This window comes from Globicephala melas, chromosome 2, assembly GCF_963455315.2.
Source record: "Globicephala melas chromosome 2, mGloMel1.2, whole genome shotgun sequence".
NCBI classification, from domain to species: Eukaryota; Metazoa; Chordata; class Mammalia; order Artiodactyla; family Delphinidae; genus Globicephala; species Globicephala melas.
The window spans coordinates 85,278,129-85,301,231 of NC_083315.2; the positions used below are offsets into that span (position 1 = coordinate 85,278,129).

General features: G+C 37.5%; 1 protein-coding gene and 1 long non-coding RNA gene across 3 annotated transcripts in view; one reads left to right on the plus strand and one right to left on the minus strand.

Annotated features, from left to right (window-relative positions):
- LOC138842582 (uncharacterized) lies at positions 1–8,855 on the minus strand. Its single transcript, XR_011377287.1, has 4 exons — positions 8,510–8,855; positions 8,269–8,391; positions 7,695–7,858; positions 1–887 (listed from the first exon to the last, which is right to left on the minus strand). It is a non-coding gene; the product is annotated as an uncharacterized lncRNA (long non-coding RNA).
- A 46-nt stretch (positions 8,856–8,901) lies between these two features.
- Positions 8,902–23,103, plus strand: part of COPS2 (COP9 signalosome subunit 2) — a 31,930-nt gene continuing 17,728 nt past the window's right edge. For both annotated transcript variants that reach the window (XM_030842882.3, XM_030842883.3), the window contains exons 1-3: positions 8,902–9,019; positions 20,650–20,763; positions 21,434–21,511. In XM_030842882.3, coding sequence (XP_030698742.1) covers positions 8,966–9,019; positions 20,650–20,763; positions 21,434–21,511 — 246 coding nt within the window. In that variant the 5' untranslated portion in view covers positions 8,902–8,965. The remainder of the gene's footprint in view (positions 9,020–20,649; positions 20,764–21,433; positions 21,512–23,103) is intronic.

The window sequence follows — 23,103 nt, forward strand, 5'->3', positions numbered from 1 at the left end:
TATAGAGCAACTAGTAAAACTCCCTTTTTTGAATGATGGACTCAAAGTGAAAGAGTAAGGGCTGGAATCAAAACCCAGGTCCTAGACTCCTAGCCCAGCCTACTCTGAATGTGTGACCTCTGATGAGACCCCAGTGAAGTATGCTTAAAAAAAATTATTGAAACAATTAGTAATTTTTGTCCACAAATTAAAATGTATACATTGTAATTTTAATAAAACACTGCTTTTAAAATAACCTATTCTCAAACTACTAGAAAACCCCAAATAGAAACCAAAAGCTAAAATTAACATTACTTTCTTATACTATCTTCCTTATGCCAGGCTTCCTTATATGTAAGTAAGCACTTCACATATATTATTATCTCTTTAAATCTTCCCAACAACCCTTATGAAGTGAAAAAGTATTGTTCTTTTGCCAATTTTAAAATACTACTTTGGTTCTTATTAGATATATCTGATAGTGAAAATGTTTAATGTCTAAATTTTACAGAATGTTTATTTTCAAAAATCTTGAACCTCTCAGTTCTTTATTTTTTGCATATGGACACACAATAAGGTTTAGAGTCTAAATTATAAACATAGTATTTCATGATAGATTCCCTTTTTTAATATTTATTTTGCTGATAGATTCTTAAACAGAAACCTAATTAACAAACTTGATATTGTTTCTCCTCAACTGACATTAGTCTCTGTTCAGATAAAATATTGTAGCAAAAAAATAAAACAAACACCAAAATGAAACAAAACAAAAACTTGATCCAAAGTAAAAGTAGGAGACTTCCTTGGCAGTCAGTGGTTAAGACTCCATGCTCCAAAGGCAGGGGGCTTGGTTTCAATCCTTGATCCCTGGTTGGGGAATTAAGATCCCACACGCCGCAAGGTGCAGCCTAAAAAAAAAAAGTAAAAGTGTGAGTGTTACAGGTCCACAGACCTAGCTAACTCCTACATATGTTTACGTCTCAGCTTAAAAATCATTTCCTCAGGCTTCCCTGGTGGTGCAGTGGTTGAGAGTCCGCCTGCCGATGCAGGGAACACGGGTTCGTGCCCCGGTCCGGGAAGATCCCACATGCCGCGGAGCGGCTGGGCCCGTGAGCCATGGCCGCTGAGCCTGCGCGTCCGGAACCTGTGCTCCGCAAAGGGAGAGACCACAACAGTGAGAGGCCTGCGGTAATCACTTCCTCCAGGAATTTTTCCCTATTCCCTGTCCCTTCCTCTACCTTCAAAACAGTCTCGGGCTTCCCTGGTGGCGCAGTGGTTAATAACCTGCCTGCCAATGCAGGGGACATGGGTTCGAGCCCTGGTCCAGGAAGATCCCACATGCCGCGGAGCCCGTGCGCCACAACTACTGAGCTTGCACTCTAGAGCCCTTGAGCCACAACCACTGAGCCTGTGTGCCACAACTACTGAAGCCTGTGCGCCTAAAGCCCGTGCTCCGCAACAAGAGAAGCCACCGCAATGAGAAGCCTGCACACCTCAATGAAGAGTAGACCCCACTCACTGCAAGTAGAGAAAGCCCACACGCAGCAATGAAGACCCAATGCGGCCAAAAATAAATAATTAAATAAATTTATTTTTTAAAAAACTAAGTCTCTAAGATCACAGATCATTTATCTGAAAAAAATGTTATTTCTGTGGTTCAGTCTGTACAACTTCTGGAAAATACTTTCTATCTTGATTTATATATAATCAAAAAATATTGTTCACAATTGGGAGAATCTACTTCAGTAACCTGTTTTGGGTATTTTCTCATTATGGTAAATAATATATTATACTTATTTAATGTCATTTATAATGATGCCGTATGTTCCTTATTCACCTGTATATACAATAGATACATCTCTCTAGCATATAATCATTTAAATAAAGGCAAAAGATACACTCATGATTCAGAGAAATATATATTTATGTAGTTAAGCATAGCATGCTTATCTTTTATAAAGCAATATAAAAGGAACAGAAAGTGTGCAAAAATGGTTTAACAGAATATAGACTGCAGTTTTAACAGAATATAGGCTGCAGTTTTAATATAGGCTGCAGAGTTTAACAGAATATAGGCTGCAGTTTTGCAGAGTGAAAAACAACAACAATGCCTCTAGGCACCTTTATTGCCCAGTCATAGCAATTATCATACCAGGACTGTTATTACTTGTGTGTTTCCTTATCTATCTGGTCTAGAGCCTTGCTACTCAAAGTGTGATCCTCAGCATCAGCATCACCTGGAGCTTATTAGAAATGCAGAATCTGGCGACCAGGCCTACTCAATCAGAATCTACAATACAAATATGTCATTTTAAATTTCTATAACCATTTTTAAAAGAGTAAAGCTAAATGAATTTTAATAATATATTCTACCCAATATGTCCAAATATTATTTCAAAATATAATCAGTATAAAAAGTTATTGCTATTTTACTTTTTCTTAGGAATTCTCTGAAATCCAGTGCATATTTTACACTTACAGCACATCTCAATTCCAACTAGAAAGAAGGGGATGCTGTATTAGACAGCACAGATCTATAGGACTATAAGCTCCTTGAAGGTAGGAACTGTTTTATTCTGGTTTTATAGACTCTGGTTCAGTGTCTAACAGGCATTCAAGGAATGTTTAATGAAGGAATACATTAATGAACTTGGATTAACGTGGTTCAACCACTTACTAACTTTGTGACCCTGGGCAGGTCTGAAATTTTTCCTCCTTAAAGGGGAGATAAAATACCTACTTCATGGAGTTGTTATGAAGATTTTAAAAACCATCCCAACCTCCCCTCCAGTCATTCTCTATTCCCTAAATCTGGTTTGTTGTCGTTATGGCTATCTGAAATTACATTAATTATTTATTGATGTTTATATCTATTATGTCTCCACCATTAGACTTTACATTCCATGTTTCATCCATTGTTCTATCAGCATTCATTCACTTAGCAAATGTTTATCAGGTGCTACTATGTTCTAAGCACTAATCCAGGTACTCAGGATACAACAATAAACATAAACAAAAAGGTCCTGTTATTATGACAAATCAAAATTTAATAAAAGAATTTACTATAAAAATTGATACAAACTCTGCATATAATACACATTCCAACAAGAAAATGAAATCTGATGAGCAAAAATTTAGATTAACTTGATTTTGAAATTAGAAGTTTGCATTTCAAGCTTAAAGTAAACTGCACATAAATTGCCCCAACTTAAAACTATACGTATGGGAATTTCCTGGTGGTCCAGTGGTTAGGACCTGGTGCTTTCACTGCCATGGCCCACTTTCAATCCCTGGTTGGGGAACTAAAAAACAAAAAACAAACAAAAACGCAGAGTGTGGTCAAGAAAAACTATATGTTGTTTTTGCTTTTCACTGTCTTGACCCAGAAACTAAATATAGTACCAAGGCTGTTCAAACCTGACAATATTTTCTACATCTTATCTTGTCATAACCATTCAGTGTTGCCCAACTCAATAAATCATGATTATTATCTTAAGTGATTTTTTTCTTTTTTAAAAATATGTTTGGAAGGGATCTCAGGTGACTGGCATAATTCAAGGATTTATTTTTCTAGGAAAAAACCGAGCTAGTCAAAACAACCTATAACATCTAAGCCTGTTGCATTCTTTTTTTTTAATTTTTTTTATTTTTTGGCCGTGCCATGTGGTATGTGGGATCTTAGTTCCCCAACCAGGGATCGAACCTGTACCCCCTGCAGTGGAAGCTTGGAGTCTTAACCACTGGACCGCCAGGGAAGTCCCAAGCATGTTGCATTATAATGAGAAACAGCTTTTTTTTTAAATTTTGATTCTCCGATCAACCCATAAAACTAAATCTAAGTCATAATGCAGCAGTAATAGTATTAATAACTCATACGGAATCCAGAATGCTGAAGTCTCAAACTAAGTCCCTAGTTGAGGGTAGGAATGAGAGTAGGGATGAAAGACTGGGGTAGAGAAAAGATAGGTACAGATTCTGAGAAGTAGGAAAAAGCTGAAGGAAATAGGGGAAAGCTCTGATTTAAAAGAAGTCAAAAACGATAAACAGATTTAATCTCTGGAATCTGAGATAGTTACAGTATAATTGTGTCAGCTCCCTACTTTGCCTCCGCACCACACGTCTTGCTGAAAAGGGCGCTCAGGGACTTAACCTGGCGGTCCAGTGGTTAAGACTCCTCACTTCCTGGACTTCCCTGGTGGCACAGTGGTTAAGAATCCACCTGCCGCATAGCACAGGGAGATCAGCTTGGTGCTTTGTGACCACCTAGAGGGCTGGGATAGGGAGGGTGGGAGGGAGACGCAAGGGAGAGGAGATAGGGGGATATATGTATATGTATAGCTGATTCACTTTGTTATAAAGCAGAAACTAACACACCATTGTAAAGCAATTATACTCCAATAAAGATGTTAAAAAAAAAAAAAGAATCCACCTGCCAACGCAGGGGACACGGGTTTGAGCCCTGGTCCGGGAAGATCTCACGTGCCGCAGAACAACTAAGCTGGCGTGCCACAACTCCTGAGCCTGTGCCCTAGAGCCGCGAACCACAACTACTGAGGCTGAGAGCCACAACTACTGAAGCCCACGCGCCTAGAGCCCGTGCTCCGCAACAAGAGAAGCCACCACGAGAAGTCCGCGCACCGCAACGTAGGGTAGCCCCCGCTCGCCACAACTAGAGAAAGCCATGCGCAGCAACGAAAACCCAACGCAGACAAAAATTAATTAATTAATTAATTATTTTTAAAAAACACTCCATGCTTCCACTGCAGAGGGTACAGGTTCCAACCCTGGTCAGGGAAGTAAGATCCCTCATATGGTGCAGCCCCCCCACAAAAAAACAAATGTGTTCATTTCACAAAACTAGGGAGGTATGATCACCATTTTGGGTGGGAATAAAAATGAGTAGGCATTAGAGATACAAAAATGGCAAATAACATTGCTAAAATTGTGTAAGTGCATTTTACAAGAGACATTTTCCCAAGGCCAAAGTCAATGTAAAAAATGGAAACTCCTAGCCTGCCTACTTATCCTTTATTTGCTTTATCCTTTAATTGCTGTAATTCCCACTACGCAAGTTTAGAGATGGAAGATGTAATTGTAGTGTAGAGCATTCTGAAGGAATACTATGAGTAGAGTAGTTGATTTAGTTAAAAATGATACATTTACTGAGTACTTTGTAAACACCATGTAGCTACATACATCATTTTATTTAATCTGAAGAGACTGAAGCAGATTAAAAGGACAACTAACAAGGCAAGGGCATTAATCTATAAGGTGGATATGTAATGAGATCATGCAAACTGTATTTATCAGAGCTCCTCTCAGGAAAGAGTGGGTATTAAATGTAGGCAGAAATAACATTTTGATAAGCCACTTAGGTTGGCTGGTAAAATCAAGGGATATGCTCCAACAACGGCAGATAGTCGGCAATTTGCCTTTGAAGGAGAGAAAGTTCCTTCCCTGAGTGAAGTATGTAATTTATGCTACAGCTGATTGCATGACACAATGTTATACTGTTTACTCCTCATTTGACTTCTTTTTTTTTTTAAATATTTATTTATTTGGCTGTGCCGGGTCTTAGTTGCGGCATGCAAGATCTTTAGTTGTGGCATGTGAACTCTTAGTTGCAGCATGTGGGAGCTAGTTCCCTGACCAGGGATCAAGCCTGGGTCCCCTGCACTGGGAGCATGGAGTCTTAGCCACTGGACCACCAGAGAAGTCCCCCCATTTGACTTCTGGATCCATTTTTCACCCTTCTCTACCCTCCCGGAAGCTGATCTCTAAGGACTGTACCTGGGCTCCTTTACCCTCTGGCTTCTGGTTGGGGTTGGTCACTGGCAAGATATTAGAGGATGGTAAAACAGAGAAGTTGAGATATTTATCACACACACGAGTTCACACACCCTACCACAACTTTGCCATAGTTGTGACAGTAGCTATGTTTCCCTATAACCACAGCTGCTGTCGGAGGGTGCATCCTCTAGGGCTCCCACTCTTGCTAGGCTCTGGTAAAACCATTTCTTCCCTTTGCCCCTTCAAGCCTTCAAGAAATGGGATTTCCAGCCTGTTGCTAGTCCCTGTGTGTTTCACCATCCTTGTGGGTTCCCTCAACCCTACCCCATCTCTGTAAATAGTTCCTTCAGAAACTCTTTTCAGTTAATGTCCTCACCCCCGCTCCAGTATGCTATGAGTTTCCTGTCCAGATCTTGACTAACACAAAAGGAGTCCTCCTTTTCTGCCCTTCTAACATACGATGTTCAGCCTAAATAAATGTAGTAAAAAAAAAAAAATGTTTTAAGGTAATTGCTCTGAAAGCTTCCAAATCATGAACCTGTTTGGGGTAACCACATGTCTCAATCCAGCACTGGGGAGTCATGAATGCTAGAACATGCTTAAATATATCATGCTTTCACTGAGCATGCTGACTTTCAGAGGTAAGTAAAATAATTGTGTCCTCAAGGAGCTTTCAGCGTAATAAAGAATAAATACAAAATAATCATAATACAGGATAACATAAAATTATCAAAAATATACTTTTTTTTTTTTTTTTGCGGTACGCAGGCCTCTCACTGTTGTGGCCTCTCCCGTTGAGGAGCACAGGCTCCAGACGCGCAGGCTCAGCGGTCATGGCCCATGGGCCCAGCGGGGCGGCATGTGGGATCTTCCTGGACCGGGGCACGAACCTGTGTCCCCTGCATCGGCAGGTGGACCCTCAACCACTGCGCCACCAGGGAAGCCCAAAAATATACTTTTAAAGGGTCAAATTCTGTTGGGAATTAAATGGTCTATTATCTTTCACAAAACTGCCAAGACAATTCAATAAAGGATCATTTTTTTTGACAAATAATGCTGGAACAATTTGTTATCCATATGCAGAAAAATATAAACCTCTACATTTACCTCACAGTATATACAAAAATTAAACTTGAACTATATCATAAATCTGAATGTAAGAATTAAAACTACATAAAACTTCTAGAAGAAAACAAAAGAGAAAAATCTTAGTGCCCTTGGGTATGGCAAATATTACTTAAATACAACAAAAAGTATAAAGAACACTTACAACTCAATGGTAGTAAGATAACCAATTTAAAAATGGGCAAAAGGGTGCCCGCTTCAGCAGCACATATACTAAAGCAACCTAAATGTTCATCAACAGAGGAATGGATAAAGAAGATGTGGTACATATTACAATGGAATATCACCCAACCATAAAAAAGGAACAAAATAATGCCATTTGCAGCAACATGGATGGACCTAGAGGCTGTCACACTGAGTGAAGAAAGCAGATACAGAAAGACAAATATCATATGATATCGCTTATATGTGGAATCTAGAAAAAACGGTACAAATGAACTTATTTACAAAACAGAAGTAGAGTCACAGATGTAGAAAAGAAACTTATGGTTACCGGGGGATAAGGGGGAGAGATAAATTGGGAGATTGGGACTGATGTATACACACTACTATATATAAAATAGATAACTAATAATAACCTGTTGTATAGCACAGGGAACTCTACTCAATACTCTGTAATGGCCTATATGGGAAAAGAATCTAAAAAAAAACAAGAGTGGATATATGTATAACTGATTCACTTTCCTGTACACCTGAAACATAACATTGTAAATCAACTATACTCCAATAAAAATTTTTAAAATTATTTTAAAAAACACAAAAACAAAAACAAATGAATACTAAAAAATCCAGGTACTTACTTTCCTGGCATTCCCAATTCAGGGAGCATGGGTTGATCCCTGGTCGGGGAACTAAGATTCCGCATGCCGCAGGAACAAGCAAACAAAAAAAAGCAGTTACTGAGTAACTGCCAAAATGGAAAAAAAAAAAATCCAGTCTGCAATTTCTCTTCCTGGACTTTTTCCTAAGGAAAAGTAAAGTGACAATGATACTCGCTCCAGAATTGTTTAAAATGGTGGTACTGTTGCAATATTCAAAATGTGTAACAATAATAGCATGCTTAAGTAAATTACGGTGCATTGGTACATTCAACCAAGGGCTTATTATGCCATTAAAATAATCATTGTCAACAATATATTGCATACATTGTCCTATACTGTTACATAACTAGGTGCAGAAAGAATCTGAAATTATATCTGTGCTATAGCTATATAAAATTTGTGAATTCAAGTGGACAAAACTGGAAGTTTATATGGAAAATGTTGTTTGAAAAGCAGTTTTTTCCCCTTCATTTCATTTTTTTATTTCGAATTCTACTAACGATGTTGTGCAACAATAACGCATTTTTTAAAAAAAACAGTCGTTAGCTGTTACCTTAATTCGGTCCTACGGGCAGTAAAGGTTAGTTTATAATTCGTTGAACAACTGAATAAGACTTCAGACGCCTCCATTGATTGATACTTTACTAATTTGGGATATCCAGAGTCGTTTTGCCGACTACAAATATAACAAACATTACGTGTAAATCGTGCTGCCGAAAGGTTTCCAAACATCACATGACCCACCAAAATGTGTGGGCTAAATGTGCATCGATAATCATGGCAAAAATAACTACCTGTCACATAGGATGGGCATGTCAGACTTTTCTCCGCGAAAGGCTGCTGGTCCCAAGCTGCCTCTTACTTTCACCAGAATGAAATGGTTCCAGAATCCCAGGCAAGGGAGGATACTGTTCCCTTGCCCAGGAGGCTGGAAACGGCTCGTTGTGAGCTCAAGGTTTCCAAGGCCCCTCAGCCGAGATCCGCAACACTCGAGGATTCCCTAGTTGCTAGGTTTAGTTGCTAAGGCACCAACCGTCTCACAGGAAGAGGGGACGGTGCAATCGCTTTCGGCGTCGGAGCGAGTCCTCTGGAAACCGAGCTCATTTGTTCCGGGAGGAAACAGTCAGCTCCTCTAAGAGCGACGGGAAGGCGAGGAGAAGCTGGGAGTGACGCCTCTGAGCCGCGGAGGATTGTGGGAGGAGGTTGTCTCCAATTTCTCCTCCCCCGCCCCCCCCCCCGTCCCAGCCAAGATGTCTGACATGGAGGATGATTTCATGTGCGATGATGAGGAGGACTACGACCTGGTGAGGCGCAGGGAACAGAACTCTGGGACTGGAGGTGGCTTCTGGCTTTAGGGGCCGGGGCGGCCGCGGCCTTTCCCCGTTGAACATGTGCTCCTTCCAGCCTCTCCCGGTGCAGTGACAGGACGAGTTTACCTCCTCCCCCTTCCCGCACCGGGCCCGGGCCCTGCCTCTCCAGCATGGGGGAAGGGAGGGTAAAGGAGGCAGCGAAGGGGGGTCCCGAGCATTGCGCTCCAAGTCCAAGCGCCTCCTCCGTTTCCCCTGGCCTCCAGCGCCCGGTTCTCTGTGCCTCCTCCCTCTTCCCTACCGCGCGAGCCGCCTTGGGGACCGTGCAGTGGTCTAGGCCCCGGCGATGCCCTTTCGGGCCCAGCATTCTCGGCCCCTCTTATTCACACTTGAATTGAGCGGGTGTGAAATGCTGGGAGAGGGGTCCGAAAACTAGGAGGCCTTACTGCTCCCAGGCCTGACAGCGAAAAGCCACTTGTGAGTCTCCTGGAAACAGCTTAATTAGTCTTGTCCAGGGTCCGTTTTGGTTTAAGGTAAAGGTGCAGTAGAGAACTGAGAGCAAGGCTAGCTTTAAAAAAGTAGTTTAACTACTTGTTTAAAGAGAAAAGCTGGTAAGGAGGTTTTGCTTTTTGTTTGTTTGGGGTTTGGCGGGTGGGGTGGTATAAGGGGATTGACACATTGGCTTTTATCTTGACTTAGAAATTTCCCAATATTCAAAGTTAAAAATATCAACAGTGTAGAACTAAACGAATTTCTGTAGCTGAATGGTGATTTTTAAAGATTCAAGGTTTAATTTATGAACAGATTTACAGGTTTTTAAAAATTCACTAACATTTCAAGTTGATATTCAAAAACATTACCTGTGTGGGAACTAAGAAAGATTATCTGGACCAAGAATTAGCGTCAACTTGGCTTTGCTTTTTATTTGGGGGTGTTTTTGTGCATGGTTCTTGTATATTATGGTGATGCTGCATTATCGTAAAGTTATGAAATAGTTGCTTAGGGAAGTCTGTCTCATATTTTAAGTGCCAGAGAGTTCTCAAGATATTAATATATCGTTTTGAATTAGTGTAAATCTTTGTATAGTCGTTTCCAATTAATCTTTCCCTTTTAAAAGAAGGCATATTTGCAAAAGGGAGAGGGAAATGCTTGTTATTACCTGAAATTTATAGTAGAGGTGTTGATAATTCTTAAAGTTAAATGCAGAGTTTTGCTAATAGTTAAGATTTCTGCCTTACATTTTAGTTTCTTCAGATCAAGCCAGTTTTAGTCAGTGCCGTAAGTCCATTAAGAATATGCTACTTGTAATATTTTGTGCATTTTTATTTATTATATGTTTACTTATATTACAGGTATTTTTTAACTATGGAAGTGTTTCTTTTAACTGTTCTAACTAATGTTTTTACATGTTTGTACCTATCTCTTTTCTAAGCAATAGTTTTTTGAATACATGACTTATTAGCACTATGAGTGAGTCTCTAACGTAAAAATGACAATGAGAATCTTACAGTCCCATGAAGTACTCAGTTCATTTTTGCAAGGATTTTAATTAAACAAACATGATTTAACTTGGCTGTGTTTCTCCAGCGTTTGAGGGCCTACAGTACATGTACAATATAAAATTGAACATGTAGTTTTAACCTTTTTTTTAAATTTCTTAACCAAAAAATGTAAGATTTTACACTACCACACACAATTAAATAATAATTCCGCACTCCAGCATTCTGTTAAATAGTCCTCCCCCCATATCTCTCTTACATAGATATCATATTAATTTAGTTTTTACTTCCTTAGTTCATTTCCTTAAGCCACTATGTTTAAAAAAAAAGATTAAGAGGGCTGGTTGCCATTTCATGCTTACATGTTGCCAAAAGAAAAGTTGTTGTTTTTGTTTTTTAATAGTTATTTGCCTGGGTCTTTTCTGTTTTTTTGTTTTTAAGAATTTAAAGAGTCAGAATTGACTTGCTGTTTTAGGGAAACTTCTTTTTTATTAAAAAATGTATTGTTTTTTGGAAAGTTTGCCATCACCTCATTTTAGTCAAAATGTTAACAAGAACCATGAGTATCCTAACTACAGATATATTCAGTATATATTTTATAAGTTGTCTGTTGATAAATTTTAATACCCTAAATCACTTCTTGTTCTTGCCCAATCTAGTAGAAATAGGTAGTTAGGATACCACTGGAAAAAGTAAAAATTTGTTTCCAAAACTATACTGTTTTATCGAAAAAAGTAAATAATGATTTGTGCCCAAGAGCTAAATGAGAATTAAGTTGGTTAAAAAAAAGAAGAAACATGAAATTAATTCAATAGGCTTGACCTCTTATTTCTAAGAGCTTTTTGACTTTTATTTGAGGCAGAAGCAGGCATTTTCTAAGCATAGGAGTGAATGGAGAAGTAGAAGACGGTACTGGTAAATGTCTTTTAATCCAATGGTAATTTTACAGATTTATATACGATAGTGTTAATAGTAACAATTAATAATAATAAGTAATAACTATAGTGCCGTTCATTAAGTTAATAAGGCCCTTGATAGATAAGTTAACTGTATTGTAATTCCACAGTTCAGCCATTCTAGCATGAAGTTGATTGGTACTTCTAATAATCATTTAGAAAGGATTTAAGACAGACTGATGTAATACCAAAAATTATTCTTTAGTAGTTCCTCTTATAGGTATTGTATATTTGAACTTAAATGTTATTATTAGAAAAAAATGTTGAAAAGGTAGACTAATTCTACTTGGTTAGATGTATTACTGAAATGTGAGCCTCTTTATAGTCACCTAGTCAGGTTTATAGTTGTGATTCATGAATGAATGTTTACTATTATTGTTATTCTTGTCTTAATAAATAGCTGTTTTAATGCCCTAGAAGTTTATTTCTTTTTTTCTACATTTTGGGGGGAGAGAGAAGAGCCTTAGCTATAGGATATCTTACAGAATCTCTTATTTGTCACAACTTTAACAAGATCAGACAAATGTCATGTATGTTATAAAGAACCTTAGAACATGGTTTAGCAAATTAAAATATAACAGTTCCATTTTTTAAAAAGATTTTTGAATGGACATGAATAGAATATACACTTTGAAAAAGAAGTAGATTAATATAGGACAGGGGCAAAAAATAGCTTCAGGGATTTGTGTGTTTAATACTAAGACATTCACTTATCACTCATTGTACATATAAGGAACTTGGAGGTTATAGGTTGTTTTATTCTGAGACTGTTGTCTCAGTCACAGGCTTGACAAACAAAATGTTGGGGATCTTTAAGAACAGATTTTCAAACAATATACTTTTTGTGGTCTGGGCCATTGTTTTTTATGCTGTACACACATTTGGAATTCTGCATGTAGTCTTCACAAAGATGAAGTTTGATTATACAGTTGAGGCTTAAAAAAAACATGACAGGGAATTCCCTGGCAGTCCAGTGGTTAGAACTTGGAGCTTTCTTTGCCGTGGGCTCAGGTTTAATCCCTGGTCGCGGAATTAAGATCCCGCAAGCTGCTCAGAGCGGCCCAAAAAAAAAAAAAAAAAAAAAGACATGTTTAATTGTAAATAATTGGAAACACCCCCCAAATTATCAGTAGTACGGGAATACTATTAATATTAATAAGGTAATAATAGATAAATTATGATATATCCATGTGATGGAAAGTATGTCAGCATTTCAAACCATGCTTCTAAAGAATATCCAATGATATGAAAAAAATTGATAAATTAGTCAGTACTCTTGGGTGTAAGGGAGGACAGGAATACATGTCACACTAGCTTAAACTAAAAAGAGTGTGTATTGGCTCACATCACCAGGAAGTGTGAATATGGCTGGATTCATGGCTCAGATAATGATGCTGGGTCTTTTTCTGTTTCTGTCTCTTCCTGGACTGCTTTCCTCACTGTATTGGCTTAATTGCCTTCACATTATATCACAAGATCTTGTGATATAATGTGTTATCTTCCTAGTATTATAACCCCAAAGGCAAAAAAGAGTCTTCCTTGCTAGCTCTAACAGTGAAACCCAGGAAGAACTTTTATTGATTCACCACCTTAGGCCTGCATCGCCTTCTTCAAACCGCTCAGTCCCTGTAGAGAGGGAGGATAGTTTGCTTCCCCTGCCCTGTGGGAGGAGCACTATAATTGAAAACCCTCACCTAGGAGAGGAAGAGTCAATCACCATTGCTGTGCACATAGTGAACACATGTCCACTATAAATATGTAATCCATATTATGATTTTATTGGGTGGGGCTAAAATTCATTTTGCTGGGTGGGAAAAATATAGAAAAAATGTCTGGAAAATATGAAAAGTGTCAGGAAAATTAAAATGTGTTTATTTCTTGCAAACCTTTCACAGTGAACCTGCATTTTATTGCTGGGGGGAGAGGGGATGGTTTACAGGGTACAAATGATGAACAGAAATCTTACTTTGATCTTGGCTGGGGGGTGGGGGGGCGCACCAAACAGTGATTTTTGTCATTGCTCAAAATTTTTTAGAGTTCTTCAGAACCTGAAGCATCTAGCTTTTTAAAATAGGTAATACATGCACATGGTTCAAAAACGTGAAATGTTAAAATAAAATTTCCATTTTTGTTCCCTATTTGCCCAGTTCCCATTCCTCCCCGTAGGTAACCAAATACACATTTTTATCCCACTCCCCTTTTTTAAACCAAGATGTAGCATATTTAGCATATTATGTATATTGTTCTACACTTGGCTTTTTACTTTATCTTGGAGATTATTCCATAGAACTATGCAGAGAGATTACTTACTTCTTTTTATAGCTGCATTGATTGCTTGGATGTACCATACTTTATTTAACCAGTTCTCTATGGATGAGAATTTGGCCTGTTTCCTTTTGCTGTTGTAAACAGTGTGCAGCTTCTTTTTTGTTTTTTTTTAAACTTGAGCTATAACCAAGTTTTCTCCATTCTATAGGTGTCAAAAATTGTGTGAGTTGGGTTTGATAAATAAGTTGGGCCCTCAAACTGGATGATGCTGTTTTAGGTCGGAAACATCTAACTTAAGAATTTTAGAAGTGTTACTTAATAATCCATGTCAGTATAATTGGAATAATTTACCAGTAATTTACCACCTCTTGAAGTTACTACTTTAAAGAACATTGGTTTGAAATATAAGTTTGGGTGTATTTTCAAAAAGGCCTGTTGAATTACCTCATAGGTATATCCTATATAATGAAATTAGAGAGGTTCAAACAAGGATAACTAATGACAAGGATGTCGTCATAAGATCTCCCATAAGTAATGAGAGACAGCTCTTATGTGCTAACAAGGAGATAAATTTTTTCATCCCTAATGTAAATCTGTAAAGTATGAACATCCAACAGAATAAATTTGTACTTGTGTACCATGTCCCAAAATGAACACATGGATCTAAGCAAGAATTAGAGATCAACCCCCATAATTGACAGGAGAGGAACTGAAACATCCAGTGTAAGTGACTTACCTAAATTTACATGACAAATTAGGGGCCGAGTCAAAACTAGAGCCCAAGTCTAATGACTTCAATGATGTCTTGTTGGAAAATTTAATTTGAAGACTGAAAGTTTAGGACAGATAAAAGAATGTTCTGATTTATACCATAGACAAATTAGGATCCATTACCTTGAGTGAAATTTTTAAAAGTTTGGTTAATTTTATGAATGGCTAAACCACAGTTGGCTACCTAGGACTTGGATTAAATCTCATCCTTTAAGGATAATGAGACTTTGCCCTAGATGCCCAACATCTAGTATAGCTGTCTAAACATGGTCAAGGCTTGGGAAGCATTGTTAATGGTGAGTCTTGTTTTCCTAGAGCACATTTCTTAAGACCTCTATTGGCAAGAGACACAAGTACATGAACTATGAAACTGACCCTGTTCAGCAGTGGCTACATTCCAACATAGAGTCAAAATTGTCTCTACCTATTGTGTATTGTGTTATTTTGGAACATTCACCCACTTTTCATTTCAATTAAGCAAACACTTATTGAGCATTTTGTAATATACCAGGCTCTGGGGATACCAAGATGAGTAAAAGTAAGTTCTTGCTTTTGAGAAGCTCTTGGTGGGGCAGGTGAGGGGAGAGGGGAGGTGGGAACAGCAAACACACAAGACTCCGTCTTAGAGACATGCCATGTCATGTAGAAGCATGACTGAGGAGAAAATTTATTTTGCTAAGAAGAGTTGGAGAAAGAATCACAAGGTAAGCCTTGATGAATACCTTTCTCAGGAGTGTTAGGGGTGGGGCACATCATAGGAGAAAAGTGGGAAGTTTGTTGGAAGGGGCGGTGGATTAGAATTCCTAGCAGAGAGACCAGTGTATGCCAAAGCAGAGATTTTGAAGTACATGGCATATTTGGGGGGAAGAAAGAATAGATTTGGTTGGTGTAGATGGGTACGTAATTGCTTTGGGAAGATGTCAGGACATGAGTTATTATGTAAGTGGGTTGGAACTATTATGAACTTCAGTGGATTTTTAAAAATCCCTTTAACACTGTTCGAGTGCTTGCTTTTTCATATATTGCTTAAATTCTTTGTTTTTTTTAAAGCATTCTTAATATGTAGGTTAAAACTTCAATTTCTCTTTTTAAAACATTTCATTTATGCTTTTATAAATTATAGTTAGCACCTCTTCATCTGACATAAGGGAATTCAGTTAGCAATATTTTTTTAATACTTTTCCTATATTCCCTATTTTGACTAATGGTATTGTGTGTAACCAAGTCAGCAATAGTCTTTAGAGATAACATTTCCCCTTTCTTGTGCCCATATGATGTGTCCTTTTTATTTTACATCCTTAACATCGCATATATTTATTCTATCCCCTTCCTCTTCTCCCTGTTCTACTGCTTGGATCAGACCTTCATCATGTCTTGGCCAGAGTGTTGTAAGAGTATCCAGTGGGCTACTTCATTACTACCAGAATGCTCTTCCTAAAACACAAGTCTAATTCCCTATAAAACATTTTAGTGCGTCTCGATTTGATCTTAACTTCTTGCTAGACTTGTACAGTTCTACTGTCTGATCCAGTTTATCTCTTATCAGCTCTACACACATCCTGTGTTCCAGCCCAATCAGACTATTGATGGTTCTTCCAAATATGCAATGCCATTTCAAGCTTCCGTGCTTTTGCATGGTTAATTGTTTTATTTCCGGTACCTTGTCTCATCCCTGGGAACTTCTATTCCTACTTTTAGACCTGGTTCAGTTAACTTTTCCCTCTTCTAACTCATTCAAGAGTAGTTGATTACTCCTCATCTGAGCTGCCGCTCACTGTACCTAGTATGTGTCTCTGTTACTGCTTTTATTGTGTTATATTGGTGTTTCATTTGCATATCTGTCTCAGACCATGAATAGCTTGAGGGGAAAGACTTAATTTGCATTAGTTGAGCAACATTTAATTGCTGGTTTATACTAAAGATCATTATCATTGAGTATAAATAATAGATATAAATAATATATAATAGATATTCTACACAAAAGAATTATTCTAAAGACTTCTCAAAATATCTTCAGTGTAAAAATCATGCCAGTGTAGTAAGTGAATAGTTTTTGTTGTAGCATAGTTTGTATTGATGGTGTGATTCACTGAGTTGCAAATGACAGGTTAGTGATGTCATGGAGGCTGCAACATGGTGTTGCAGATCGTAACACGGGACTGCCTAATTATAAGAAACCAGTCAGTAACGTATCAGCTGTGCCAATTCTCATGTATTTATACATTTCACCAGTAACACTTAAGAACTGAATTGCAATTATGCAAAAAATATACATTTCACTTCTCAACCCATGCAATATGAAAAACCAAAATAACATATTCATAAAATGCTGAGGGCTGGATTAAGTCTTATCTCAATTGTAGTGATTTGGGGGAGTTATGTAGAAGTTAGAAATATCATTAGCTGGAGCCAATCAGTTCCCAGAAGTTGGAGGTAGTCAGTCTTGTACTACAAGAGGCATTCAGACATGGTAGGAAATATAAAGGTTCCTGCCTTCAACAATGTTATAATCAGTTCAGTAATTTCCAGTAATTGAAGTTAACCTTCTGGCAACTCCATGTCCTATTCATGTGTGCCTCTCAGCTTCTACTGGTCAGTTTTTTTTTTCCTAATCCGTTATGGGTTAAGAAACCAAAAATAAATGGGCTTTGAGTAAGAGTCCAGATTCTTAGACTTGGTGATAGATGTAAATCAAAGATATTTTGCTTCCAAGTTCAGGGGTGCATTCTGAAGATTTGGGTTGCATAAAGGTCATTTTCTGGTTCTAGCTATTCCCATATATTATTGAACAGTTACTAGAGAATAACTGAGAAGAACTGATTTCCAAAGGTGAGAGTAGGTTTTATAGCTATGATTCTTTACTCCAAGTCTTCCCTGAGGAGGTGATGCTTAAGCTGTAATGACATGCAATGGTTAATAGGATGAAGAGAAGTAGAAAGAAAAAGGAATGTCATGTAAAGGTGAGAACAAGTTTGGCAACTTGTGAGGTAAGGCCAGGTTGGCTGCAGCAAAGTGAATGAGGGAGGGCTAGACAGGAGATATGGTTGGGTGCATAATCGAGTCACATTTTGGTGATTTTTGAACTTGATTTTAAGAGCAATGGGAAACCATTTTTGAGAAGAGGAATGAGATAATTTACATTTTATGAAGATTATTCTGGCTGCTTACCCTAAGAAGACTGGAATTTGAAAGTTAAAAAGGAGAATGGGGGGCTTCCCTTGTGGCGCAGTGGTTGAGAGTCCGCCTGCCGATGCAGGGGACACGGGTTCGTGCCCCGGTCCGGGAAGATCCCACATGCCGCGGAGTGGCTGGGCCCGTGAGCCATGGCCGCTGAGCCTGCGCGTCCGGAGCCTGTGCTCCACAACGGGAGAGGCCCGCGTACAGCAAAAAAAAAAAAAAAAAAAAAAAGGAGAATGGGAAGGTTATAGTTGTGGAGAGATGAAAGTGGCGTGGTAGACTAGGGTGGTGGCGGGGCAGGGGGGAGTGGATGGACTTGGGAGTCATGTTCAAGGTAGAATCAGTAAGGACTTTTTATGTTCCAGCGGTATGATTGCTTTTAGTTGTTTAGCTATCTCCCGTTACAGCTTCGTGTCTGCTGTTCTCTTTTCCCCTTTCTTGTTTTGTGCAGCATGCAAACTCCCATTTATCTTTCACAACCTGGCTCAGAAGCCATTACTCTAATAACATGATTTGGTGTATACACTGGCATGTTCATTATTTATTAATTGCTCTTTTAGTTTAATCAGTTTTACTGTAGTCAAACCTAAATTACAGGGTTAGGAAGTGAATGAGTGATTATGAACTTTACGCACTACTCAGAATTTGATCCCAACTCTAAGAGAAGTGTTCCAGAGGATTTTCATATATTGAGCATAACTGAATTCCTGATACTTACATTTGTGAGACAGAGTGCCAGTGCTTCACAGGAAGTATCTTTATACAAGGAAATAATTATCCTCCAGAGGGCGCACATTACAAAGCCATTGTGGTCAGCTAAAACTGATTCTATACTAAGATCAAACACCTCCCTCCATCTACTGGTCATAGGAAAAATTCGTCTTGTGTTTACATATTTTTGAGCTTTCTAACACTACACTCATGTGCATTTTTTCTTTCATGTGCCTTTATGAGACAATACAAAATTTCTCATAAGTATCTGCAAAAAAAGTTTACCTGTACTTGGATTTAGAAATAGCTGTTCTTGTCTTTTTCTGTTTACTTTCAGGCACAATTCTGAATTTGGCGTAAACTTGCCCTTTGTGATGACTCGTAGCTGAAGGAAATAATCTTCTCTCTTCCTAAAATAATAGTTTTTACTACACTAATTTATGTATATTTTATAATCCTCATCATTAAATTGAATATCATATCCTGGAACTATTTTAAACTCTTGTTTATACCGCTCCACAAAATAGTGTTACTCCAATTTTTCTTGGTGCTTTATTGTTCCATAACTAGGAACTGAATTTATGTGATGAAAAGTCACATAAAACTATATAACTAAATTTTGTTTTATTTATTTTGATTTGTTACAAGACTAAAGTGTGTTAATATAACTAAACAGCTGTTGAGTAATGTGGAATGCACATAAAGCAAATATTCTTATAAACATATAGTTATATTTAGTAACAGAGTACTCTGCTATATATAGATTACCATCCTCAGTAGTCAGGCCATGTTAGAATAATGAAATTTAGACTTAGGGAGTAGGAAAAGCTAGATTATGGAGTTAAAGGTGAATAGGTAACATTTACATAATAATTAGTATTCACATTGATTTTTCTCAGGCTCTATTATCAACAAAAGGTTAACCACTACAGAACTGAAGATCATAACCAATATTTCTTTACAATTTGCTTTTGTGTTGATTCTGTGGAAATCATAGTTTTGACCTGAAGGAAAGAAATGATTCTACAGTAGTTCAAGACCCCCGGTGTTTGCCTGAAACCAAGGACAGTACTAAACCATATATATGCTGTGTTTCTTCCTATACATGCATACCTGTAATATAGTTTAATTTATAAATTAGGCACAGTAATAGATTAAGAATAATAAAATAGAACAATTATAACAATATACTGTAATAAAAGTTGTACGAATGTGGTCTCTGTCCTTAATTAACTCCTTCAACTTTGCCAGAAATGTGACAATGACTTCTTCATTAGCAGATGTAGCCTCTACAGTAATTTTATATTTTTCAGTCCAAACCTGTTCCTGAAACTAGGCAGCCATCCCTTACTTGCAGCAAATGGCCTGGTGTCACTCGTTTCAGGGAATCCTTTGCTGACATCTTTGTATAGGCTCAATGTTTTCTGGCATAATACATTACCATCGGTCAGAACATGTTTTCTGTTCATGTCCTTCATCCACAAATTTAATGCCTTTTTCATCTTAACTAAGTACTTTTCACACACTGTGGCCATAACTTCTGCAACAGCAAAGCTAGCACAAATTTCTTTTTTCCGTCGCAATTTTGTGGATAGAAGATTCGTTCTTACCATGGATCTTAGCAACCTTAGCATACATTTTTTTTCTTTTCCTTAAGTTGAGAACTTTCACCTTTTCAATTAAAAGAAGCACTTTAGGGCCTCTCTTTGACATATGTGAATTTCTACCATCACTACTTTTGAGCTTTGGGGCCATTTTTAAGTACAGTAAGGGTAACATGAACACAAGCACTGTGATACCACAATAGTGGATCTGATAACTGAGCCCGCTGTTAAGTGACTCACAGGACAGGTGGGATATGCTGGACAAAGGGATGATTCACATTCAGGGTGGAACAGAGAGAGATGGCAAGAGATGTCTTCGTGCTACTCAGAATGACTCACAATTTAACACTTAAGAATTGTTTATTTCTGGAATTTTCCAGTTTCTATACCTCAACTGATGGAGCAACTGAAACCATAGAAAGTGAAACCACAGATAAGGAGGGACTACTGTACTCTGCTAGCCACTTGATTTGGGGTTTTCCCCTTGTTATTTAACTAATGTTTAAACATCAGTGGGGTTTCACCTATGTAATTGTTTTGTTTTTTATAAATGTGTGGATTTTCTCTTAACATTATTCACATTTTAGCAATGTGTGGGTTTCTTTTTTTCCTTCATTTTAATATCTCTTTCTAACACACAGGAATACTCTGAAGATAGTAACTCTGAGCCAAATGTGGATTTGGAAAATCAGTACTATAATTCCAAAGCATTAAAAGAAGACGACCCAAAAGCAGCATTAAGCAGTTTCCAAAAGGTTCATATGTTTTCTGGCTGGTTCTGTGTCTTATATTTTTCTAAATGATGTCTTAAATCAAGTAAATTCCAAGTGATTTTATATCAGTAGTACGTTTGGATACTTAGTGATAATCCTGTAAAATAAGTTTGCATTATGCAACAAAAGCAAATATTTGAAAAGGGCTATCCTTTTGTTTTTTCCAATCAGGTTATCTGTAGAGCAGGGCCATTGTCCTGAAAAGCTAGTATGGTTCTGGCAGAAAGAGAATCAACATGCTGGTCAATAGTTACTATCCCTGCAATCCTGTTCCTTTGTCTTTTGGTGACAAATCACACAGGTGTGGTTTCATTATTAAATAGTGTGATTTCTTTCCTATTGATAAACTTTTGGGTTATTCTTACCAGCGGATTTTTCAGAGGAATAAAAAGTACTTCTGGGATTGTATAATCAAGAAGTAGTTCTTATTTAATCTTTTGATGAAGAAACTTCAAAATAAGCTCACTTACCTTAAGTAAGTATTTTAAGGCTGGTTTCTTTTCTTAAGCCTATTAAAAATGACATTGAGAAGTAGAGTTCTTGGGGCAGTGTTTTTCATGCATATAATGTAAAATTAGTTTACAACTTAGATATTGAGTGTCATTAGAAAATAACGGTATTAAATTATACTGGAAGTTTCTTCTTTTTTTAGGTTTTGGAACTTGAAGGTGAAAAAGGAGAATGGGGATTTAAAGCACTGAAACAAATGATTAAGATTAACTTCAAGTTGGTAAGATTTGTTTCGAGAGGAATTAAACTGTTAATGAAATTCTGTACTTAAAAACCTCATGGCAACAAAATGTCATTATATCTATTTCTCTAAAATAATTCTGTTGATATGTTTCCATATTTAGCCTGCTTTTCATTTGTGACTACAGTAGTACTAAATTTTAAAAATTCCGCATAGGATCCAAAGTTTTCTGTTTAAGAAAACTTATCTTTTCGATACATGGGCAGTATTTAGCTGCATTATTAATAGAATGACTTCTCGCTGCCAGGCTAGGTCAATCAGTAGAGCATGAGACTCTTAATAGAGTGACTTTTAAACAAACTATTAGTGTTTATTTTGGAGTTCTGAGGTTGTACTTTTTATTACAAAACGTTCCTCTTCAACTGATTAGGGCCAAAACCTTCATGGCTCCTCTCTTTGTCTCTCACCCCACAAATAATCCATTGGTAAATCCAGGTGGCTTTATATATCTTCAGAATACGTTCAGTATATTTTATAATTTAGAGGGCTATGGAAGCATCAGGTGTCTCAGGGGATGGAGATTTTGATTGAACAATTACGGTGACGTTACGGGCCCATGTTCAACTCCTAAGATTCTGTGATTTGAAATAATACCAAGAGACCCTATAGAAATCTACTATTTTAACATACTATAGCAGTCGTTTAGTTTTTGAGCCCGTTTAAATGTATGCCACCCGTAGGATTTGATTTTACCATTTTACCTTGAGCCAAGATGGGAAGCAAGTGAAAGGAGAGGATTATTTGTATTTTGTGTTATTTTGCCTACCTTCCTTCTCTACCTTTTTTATGCTGTAGTAGCATCTCTGAATAAGTGTTGTGGTTTACAAGAGTAGTTTCAGCTTCCATCCCTGCCTCCTCATTTTTGAGGTAGATTCAGAGTCGGACTCATGTTTCTGTGTAGTCCTCTTGGGCAGTAAAAAGTTGGAAAGGTTTGTTGTCAGCTGCTCTGTGCATTCACCACTGGAAATAAAAACCAGTAAACCTAATCGTCCCTCAATCTTTAATTACAGTAACATAATTTTTGAAAAATTAGCTTTAAAGTTATTGTGGCATAAGGAAATGAAGTCAAAACTAACTTTTTGCTAAAATCCTATTTCAGTATCAAGATATAATCTCAAAGTTGGGACAGTCATATTTCTGATTTCCATTTTGCTAGGAGATACGTTCTATAACTTGGGTTTTAGTGGCTCATTGAGAGGGTGTTACCTATTATTTACTCCCACGTGGTGTTGGTATACTTGGAAACGAAAGTAGTTTGATGTATATTGCTAAAGCTTTTCTCATTGTTCTATCTGTTTTTTCTCACCTACCCCTACTAGTTTTCTTTTTTGTAATTCACTTGCTTAGAACGTTTCAGGGAGTCTTCTCATGTTTTTCTTTTTTTGTCCTTCATGCTATATACCAGGGCAGAACATAGTCATAAGCAGAAAAATTACAGTGTCATTAATTTATTCTTCACCCTAATAAATTTACATGTTCTGTCATTCAAGAAAAAAAGCATTGTATCTGCCATTGCTCCACTCTGTGATTAAAAGTAGAGTATATTGTTAATCCCAATAAAAAGAGGGATT